This window comes from Crassostrea angulata, unplaced genomic scaffold, assembly GCF_025612915.1.
Source record: "Crassostrea angulata isolate pt1a10 unplaced genomic scaffold, ASM2561291v2 HiC_scaffold_102, whole genome shotgun sequence".
Lineage (NCBI taxonomy): Eukaryota > Metazoa > Mollusca > Bivalvia > Ostreida > Ostreidae > Magallana > Magallana angulata.
The window spans coordinates 130,936-140,392 of NW_026441657.1; the positions used below are offsets into that span (position 1 = coordinate 130,936).

At 36.5% G+C, this 9,457-nt stretch overlaps 1 protein-coding gene across 1 annotated transcript in view; it reads right to left on the reverse strand.

Annotated features, from left to right (window-relative positions):
* The window catches only part of LOC128169151 (protein polybromo-1-like), a 68,102-nt gene extending 61,183 nt beyond the window's left edge, over positions 1–6,919 (reverse strand). Inside the window, 3 exon segments of the mRNA XM_052835314.1 lie at positions 4,935–5,089; positions 5,254–5,372; positions 6,713–6,919. Coding sequence (XP_052691274.1) covers positions 4,935–5,089; positions 5,254–5,372; positions 6,713–6,836 — 398 coding nt within the window. The 5' untranslated portion in view covers positions 6,837–6,919.
* Between the last annotated feature and the right edge of the window lie 2,538 nt (positions 6,920–9,457).

Genomic DNA, 9,457 nt, shown 5'->3' on the forward strand with positions numbered 1-9,457 from the left:
TGATAAGTGTTCTGGAACCACATACTAAACATATATTTATTTTGGTATTTTGAAAAATATAATGCTTGTACAAGACAGCTAGTATATTGAATCAATGTATACTCTAAATGAGTGCATTATTGAAGTTTCAGATAAATTCACTGGGTAAGACATTTATGTAGGTTTTACAGTATACACTGATTTCTGTAGGTATGGGCCCCATGCCGTGGACCATCAACTCAGAAATTTACCCGCTTTGGGCCAGGAGTACCGGTAACGCTATCTCCACGGCAACCAACTGGTTCTTTAACCTGGCAGTTGCCATGTCGTTTCTAACCCTGACAGAGAGCATCACTAAGTATGGTGAGTTTAAGTTTGAGATTGACCGTGAAATAACTTAGCTGTAACTACAGGCAAATCTCTGCTACCATAGTACACCAAATAAGGCTACAAAAAAGCAGTTAATAAATTGCTGCTGCCACTAGGTTTGTTGTTTTAAAAAGTTAATTTAAGTGTCAGTATATGTACCTTTATAAAATCTTTTTTGTGGAAACACGTGTAAAATCTTGATTATCACTTTGAATTAATAACAGGTTCCCTATTTGTGAAACATGAATGTTCATTGAAGTCAAGTCATGTTATCATGGTGTGTGAGAGAGCGATGTTAAAGATACACAGTTGAACTTTGTTATTAATTTGTTAAACCATCGCAAAGGTTATCTTCTGTTTCTATTAGTGACAATTACTCATTAACAGGGACCTACTGACTATTTTTGTTGACTTATGTTTTCTACTGTTGATATATTGACATTTCCTCATTGTAGGGACCTACTGGCTGTTTGTGATATATTGACATTTCCTCATTGTAGGGACCTACTGGCTGTTTGTGATATATTGACATTTCCTCATTGTAGGGACCTACTGGCTGTTTGTGACATATTGACATTTCCCCATTGTATGGACCTACTGGCTGTTTGTGATATAGTGACATTTCCTCATTGTAGGGACCTACTGGCTGTTTGTGATATATTGACATTTCCTCATTGTAGGGACCTAATGGCTGTTTGTGATATATTGACATTTCCTCATTGTAGGGACCTACTGGCTGTTTGTGATATATTGACATTTCCTCATTGTAGGGACCTACTGGCTGTTTGTGATATAGTGACATTTCCTCATTGTAGGGACCTACTGGCTGTTTGTGATATATTGACATTTCCTCATTGTAGGGACCTACTGGTTGTTTGTGATATATTGACATTTCCTCATTGTAGGGACCTACTGGCTGTTTGTGATATATTGACATATCCTCATTGTAGGGACCTACTGGCTGTTTGTGATATATTGACATTTCCTCATTGTAGGGACCTACTGGCTGTTTGTGATATATTGACATTTCCTCATTGTAGGGACCTACTGGCTGTTTGTGATATAGTGACATTTCCTCATTGTAGGGACCTACTGGCTGTTTGTGATATATTGACATTTCCTCATTGTAGGGACCTACTGGCTGTTTGTGATATAGTGACATTTCCTCATTGTAGGGACCTATTGGCTGTTTGTGATATATTGACATTTCCTCATTGTAGGGACCTACTGGTTGTTTGTGATATATTGACATTTCCTCATTGTAGGGACCTACTGGCTGTTTGTGATATATTGACATATCCTCATTGTAGGGACCTACTGGCTGTTTGTGATATATTGACATTTCCTCATTGTAGGGACCTACTGGCTGTTTGTGATATATTGACATTTCCTCATTGTAGGGACCAACTGGCTGTTTGTGAGATATTGACATTTCCTCATTGTAGGGACCTACTGGCTGTTTGTGATATAGTGACATTTCCTCATTGTAGGGACTTACTGGCTGTTTGAGATATATTGATAATAGTACCACCAACATCCCCGCAATAGTACCACCAATATCCCCGCAATAGTATCACCAACATCCCCGCAATAGTACCACTAACATCCCCGCAATTGTACCTCCAACATCCCCGCAATAATACCACCAACATCCTCGCAATAGTACCACCAACATCCCCGCAATAGTACCACCAACATCCCCGCCTGGGGGATTCCCTGCAATAGTACCTCCAACATTCTCCCAGCACACAACACAAAGCAGAAACCACTGAATTATGCCGCATAGCAGACAACCTCAAAAAGACACCAATAATCGAATTCAAACGCGACCATACAGTTTCATTGATTCATGACCTACTGGCTGTTTGTGATATATTGACATTTCCTCATTGTAGGGACCTACTGGCTGTTTGTGATATATTGACATTTCCTCATTGTAGGGACCTACTGGCTGTTTGTGAGATATTGACATTTCCTCATTGTAGGGACCTACTGGCTGTTTGTGATATAGTGACATTTCCTCATTGTAGGGACCTACTGGCTGTTTGTGATATATTGACATTTCCTCATTGTAGGGACCTACTGGCTGTTTGTGATATATTGACATTTCCTCATTGTAGGGACCTAGTGGCTGTTTGTGATATATTGACATTTCCTCATTGTAGGGACCTACTGGCTGTTTGTGATATATTGACATTTCCACATTGTAGGGACCTACTGGCTGTTTGTGGGTATCGTGTTCTGTGGTCTCGTGTTCATCATGGCTGCCTTGCCGGAAACAAAGGGCCGCAGTCTGGAAGAGGTTGAGACACTTTTTCAAGGATCCATTTGTCCAGGGTTTTCCCGGAAGTCTCCAAACATACTCACTTCTACACAACCAAGTTTATCTATAGGCGGTAACTAAGCATTTGACTTGAAACTCATTTTCTGTGATATTAACCCAACACTTTATAACCCCAATGGGGCATTATCTTGTAGATCTGACAAAAACCACCAAATCTAAAGGTTTTACTCAATCAACAGATCCATCTGCTATTATCATTACTCACTTTTGATGATCTCAAGTGATTGTTCATGTTCAAGGTACAGAAATCACTTTTAACCATGTTCTATGCAATATATTATGTATACCGATGTGCCTGGACCATGTGGATATGTATATTACATTTATTGAGTCTTCATATAGCCAGGAAATTATTTGCAGTTTACACAGTTTACCCAGCAACACTTTGGATTGAAAGATTGGTTGATTGAATCAATTGATTGATTCTGTGCTTGACTGATTGATTAACTGAGTAATTGATTAATGGACTGTTCCATAAGATGTTATTAATAGGTGTTTGATTGATCATTTTTTTCATTCATTTATTCCAATCAATTTACATAGTGATGACAATATCAAATCTATTTAACTGTTATATGATGTAAGTCAATAAATGAATACAGTCATGTACTATTTTGTTGGCGCTGTTAGTATGTAAGTGTATGTATCTGTTATATGGTGAAAGTAGAGGGACAAATCTAAGTTAATTTGGGGGCAAGTAATATGCCTCGTTATTCTGTGATATGGGTTTATTGTACGTTTGTTGTTGATGGAAGAATGACAAGAACAAATACTGAAATAAATATTTCTACTTAATAAACTTTTTTATTTTATTGAATAAGTTGTCCTTTACAAGTTGAAAATTAGAGATGTAACATGTTCAAATATTCTTTTTTGCTTATGTAGTACAAGTTCAGCATGGCAATAAAATACTTCTAATATTCCAAATTAAAGATATATTTGTTGGCAATAAATATTATAACGTGTGGATCTAGAGGGGGTAAGAAGTTAGGGGATTAGGACACCCCTACTACCTCCACCCTCGGAAAGTTCGAACAGAATAAAGATACCAAAAATATGCCCGGGGGGGGGGGGGGGGGGGGCAATTATATATAAATACCACTCTCTCTTTTATTACATGTATAGCATTTTAAATCTCAACTAATTGTTATATATGAAGTAAAGGATAAAAATGATTTTGATTTATAAAATATGATGAACAAACATATAAATTACAAAAGGTAATAACACTGACTTTGAAATTCTGCCCGCGGAGGATTGTTCAACATATGTATTTTTAGAGATAGCATAATTGATCTATAAAAGAATTTAGTCTATGAGTAAGTAGTCATAAAAATTCTTGCAACATTTCCAATAATGGTAAAAACAATCTGGATGGTACATATATACTTTGAGCTGCCAGAAGGCTAGGGAACTTGCGCACCATACAATCGGTACCGTAATACGTTTCACTTTCCGGGTGGCAATTCGATCCCGATGGTTAGGGGTTACTTAAAATATCTCCGGTTGTCACTGTCTATAATGGGCGAGATGAAGTGGACAGAAACTTAGTTGATGCAATGAATGAAAAGGACGTTCTGATTGCCTAGCTGCCGTCTATACTTTGTCACTCGCCGTCCACATAAATTTAGACAGCAATATCGTTCAATGGATGTTATCCTATAACAAAGCCTTATTCTAGTCAAAGGCTAAACACTTAATCTTAAAACATATTTTACGTGCATTGCTTGCTAGAAAGTTCAAATTCGCATTGAAAATGTACATGTTTTGTTTTACTTGAGAGTGTCTTTTTTAATACCCTAAAAGATAAAAAGAAAATCCGTCTTTGATTTTAGCATGATTTATTTGATGATTGAGACACCGTTTACACACACTCCTTTAACACGCGAGAACAATGGACGGTATGACAGATAGTGATGTACTATCCAACAACCCCTGGCTGACAGTTAACCACGCCCCTCTGACAGGTGCACGTCACACCCCCACGCTGTATATGGTCACCGTCTCTATACAACCTAAACATAGAATAATTATCACGTGAAAAAAACATGTGCACGTCATGTCCCAGTTGAACATGTATGTGGCCCCAATCTCTATACAATTTTAAACTTACAAGTACGTGCAAACATTAACGATTTTTTAAAAACTATCAAAGGCGTTCGATTTGATAAAATTGATAGTGAACCTTTAAACTGTAACCACAGTCACAAAATAAAACTAGAGGACTTATAAGGAGACTTACATTCCGCCCTCCGTGCAGGTTCCCGCCCTGAAAATGTCCCCCCCGGAGAACGGATCAGAGCCGGTGATGGAGAAAGGGGTGGAGCTGACGGTAGCTGACCCTGCGCACGCGGTCCTGTCCTTAACACGGAGGTGGTAGGCGTTAACCCATCCCACCTACAAACAAATAAACAGAGAGTATTATGTGCATGTCGACAGGACGTGGTAGGCTTTAATCCAACTTATCTATAAACAAACAACATCCTACCAACAAAATTAAACAAACAGAACATAATTATAATTATCTGTCACCTTTATAATGACGACCTGTCTAGCTTTACCTGGTTTTGGACGTTAAGCAGTTCATACCACGTGGCGCCAAAAATATGGAGGTAGCCTCCCTTTGAGAGAAAGCAGTCGTCCTGGCGTAGGACCGCTACCACCTTGTGTTCCTCGCCAGCTGAAGAAGACAACAACAAAATACTGTGTAGCACTACCTGATAAAGACAACGGAATAATAGTACTGACTGTATTACATTAGCTGATGAAGACAACATTATAATAGTAGTACAACTGACTGTATAACACTAGCTGATGAAGACAACATTTTAATATTAGTACAACTGATTGTATAACACTAGCTGATAAAGACAACGGAATAATAGTACTGACTGTATAACACTAGCTGATGAAGACAACATTATAATAGTAGTACAACTGACTGTATAACACTAGCTGATGAAGACAACATTATAATAGTAGTACAACTGAATGTATATTAACACTAGTTGATGAAGACAACAACATAATAGTAGTACAACTGAATGTATATTAACACTAGCTGATGAAGACAACAGTATAATAGTAGTACAACTGACTGTATAACACTAGCTGATGAAGACAACATTTTAATATTAGTACAACTGATTGTATAACACTAGCTGATAAAGACAACGGAATAATAGATTAGTACTGACTGTATAACACTAGCTGATGAAGACAACATTATAATAGTACTGTAGTACAACTGAATGTATATTAACACTAGTTGATGAAGACAACAACATAATAGTAGTACAACTGAATGTATATTAACACTAGCTGTTGAAGACAACATTATAATAGTAGTACAACTGAATGTATATTAACACTAGCTGATGAAGACAACATTATAATAGTAGTACAACAACTGACTTTATAACACTAGCTGATGAAGACAAGGACATGATACTATAGTACAACTGAATGTATATTAACACTAGTTGATGAAGACAACAACATACTAGTACAACTGACTGTATAACACTAACTGATGAAGACAGGACATAATACTATAGTATAGTAATTTGACATCCAAACAAAGATTTTTTGACCGACAATTTTAATTCTGTCACATGTTAATTCTTATACTACAGTTTGTCCATGAGTATAATCGTTAGAGGATCTTTATCTATATATATATATCACGCAATTGAGTGTAAAATAATGTTTATTGTTATTAAAAAAATGTTTCCAAAAGGACAAGCAAGTGGCGGTAATATCGGCCGTGGAACGTCAATATTAAATAATCCTTTCGTTTACAGGGCTACATCATTGCTATTACTGTAACCATATTAATCGGTCAATCATTTCTCCACATTTATAAATAAATACCTACTTGACAAAACATTACATCATTCATCTGACGAAATTATATTATAACTTTTGTTTTATGAAAAAAAACTCTACAACATTTGGTGTAAACAACATTACAGTAACGCGTGTTGTAACAGTGACGTCACGTGACACTCTGTGACTTACGTCCGTCCCTGGCATAGATGTCGTTGTCCGCCACACACAGACACAGTCCCTTAGTCAGCGCATCGTGTATACCGGCGCCACCCACCGACCCAGCCAACAAAAGAAGCAGCCCCAATGTTGTCATGACACCTGTAATTGACCAGCATGGCTTATCCTAGATAACGTGTAACCGCTAGACAGGGTCGCCTTATCATTCTGTAGAACTCTGTCACATCAGAGATATTGCGTACAACAGCAGTGTGGTGAAGTGCATTATCTACACTTTCTTTGATTTTAGGTACGGCCGGGAAGGGACTCAAAAAGGAATCATTTACCTCTTTCTTATCTCATTTGTATAAAGATGTAAACACATCTATGTACAAACAGCCATGCCCTTGTCTCTAAAAGGTTCGGGAGTAGAATTACAATTTCTAATGCCATAATATTTAAGGGCTTTGACCCTGTGAAAGGAGAGATGACTTTTGTGACCAAATGTCTTCAATTAGACATGAGTCAGATAATGATCGTGTGTAACTATAGATACTATCAGGCAGTAGAATTATATGTCCACGTGTCTACATAGATAACATCAGGCAGTAGAATTATATGTCCATGTGTCTACATAGATAACATCAGACAGCAAAATAATGTGTCCGTGTGTCTACATATATAACATCAGACAGCAGAATGATGTTTCCATGTGTCTTCATAGATACCACCAGACAGTAGAATGATGTGTCCATGTGTCTAGATATATAACATCAGACAGTAGAATAATGTGTCTATGTGTCTACATAGATAACATCAGACAGTAGAATGATGTGTCTACATAGATAACATCAGACAGTAGAATGATGTGTCTACATAGATAACATCAGACAGTAGAATGATGTGTCTACATAGATAACATCAGACAGTAGAATGATGTGTCTACATAGATAACATCGCACATTAGAATGATGTGTCTACATAGATACCACCAGACAGTGGAATGATGTGTCCATGTGTCTAGATAGATAACATCAGACAGCAGGATGATGTGTCTACATAGATAACATCAGACAGTACAATAATGTGTCAACATAGATAACATCAGACAGTAGAATGATGTGTCTATATAGATAACATCAGACAGTACAATAATGTGTCAACATAGATAACAGCAGACAGTAGAATAATGTGTCCATGTGTCTTCATACTAGTATATAACATCAGACAGTAGAATGATGTGTCCATGTGTCTACATATATAACATGAGACAGCAGAATGATGTGTCTACATAGATAACATCAGACAGTAGAATAATGTGTCTACATAGATAACATCAGACAGTAGAATAATGTGTCTACATAGATAACATTAGACAGTAGAATGATGTGTCTACATAGATAACATCAGACAGTAGAATGATGTGTCCATGTGTCTTCATAAGGTATATAACATCAGACAGTAGAATGATGTGTCCATGTGTCAACATAGGTAACATCTGACAGTAGAATAATGTGTCTATGTGTCTTCATACTAGTATATAACATCAGAGAGTAGAATAATGTGTCCATGTGTCTTCATACTAGTATATAACATCAGACAGTAGAATAATGTGTCTACATTGATAACATCAGACAGTAGAATAAAGTGTCCACATAGGTAACATCTGACAGTAGAATAATGTGTCTATGTGTCTTCATACTAGTATATAACATCAGACAGTAGAATAATGTGTCCATGTGTCTACATAGATATCATCAGACAGTATAATAATGGGTCTACATAGATAACATTAGACAGTAGAATAATGTGTCTATGTGTCTTCATACTAGTATATAACATCAGAGAGTAGAATAATGTGTCCATGTGTCTTCATACTAGTATATTACATCAGACAGTAGAATGATGTGTCTATGTGTCTACATAGGTAACATCTGACAGTAGAATAAAGTATCTACATAGATAACATCCCACAGTAGAATAAAGTGTCCATGTGTCAACATAGATAACATCAGACAGTAGAATAATGTGTCTATGTGTCTTCATACTAGTATATACATGTAACATCAGAGAGCAGAATAAAGTGTCCATGTGTCTTCATAAGAGTATATAACATCAGACAGTAGAATGATGTGTCCATGTGTCTTCATAAAAGTATATAACATCAGACAGTAGAATGATGTGTCCATGTGTCAACATAGATAACATCAGACAGTAGAATAATGTGTCTATGTGTCTTCATACTAGTATATAACATCAGAGAGTAGAATAATGTGTCCATGTGTCTTCATACTAGTATATAACATCAGACAGTAGAATAATGTGTCTACATTGATAACATCAGACAGTAGAATAAAGTGTCCACATAGGTAACATCTGACAGTAGAATAATGTGTCTATGTGTCTTCATACTAGTATATAACATCAGACAGTAGAATAATGTGTCCATGTGTCTACATAGATATCATCAGACAGTATAATAATGGGTCTACATAGATAACATTAGACAGTAGAATAATGTGTCTATGTGTCTTCATACTAGTATATAACATCGGAGAGTAGAATAGTGTGTCCATGTGTCTTCATAAAAGTATATAACATCAGACAGTAGAATAATGTGTCCATGTGTCTTCATACTTGTATATAACATCAGAGAGTTTTAAATTAGTAACTGTGTCATAATGAATTGCGTCCGCCAGTTAAAATATATATCGCGTGTCTACATATATAACATTAGACAGTTGAAATTTGTGTCTACATGTGTTTATAGTTAACAGG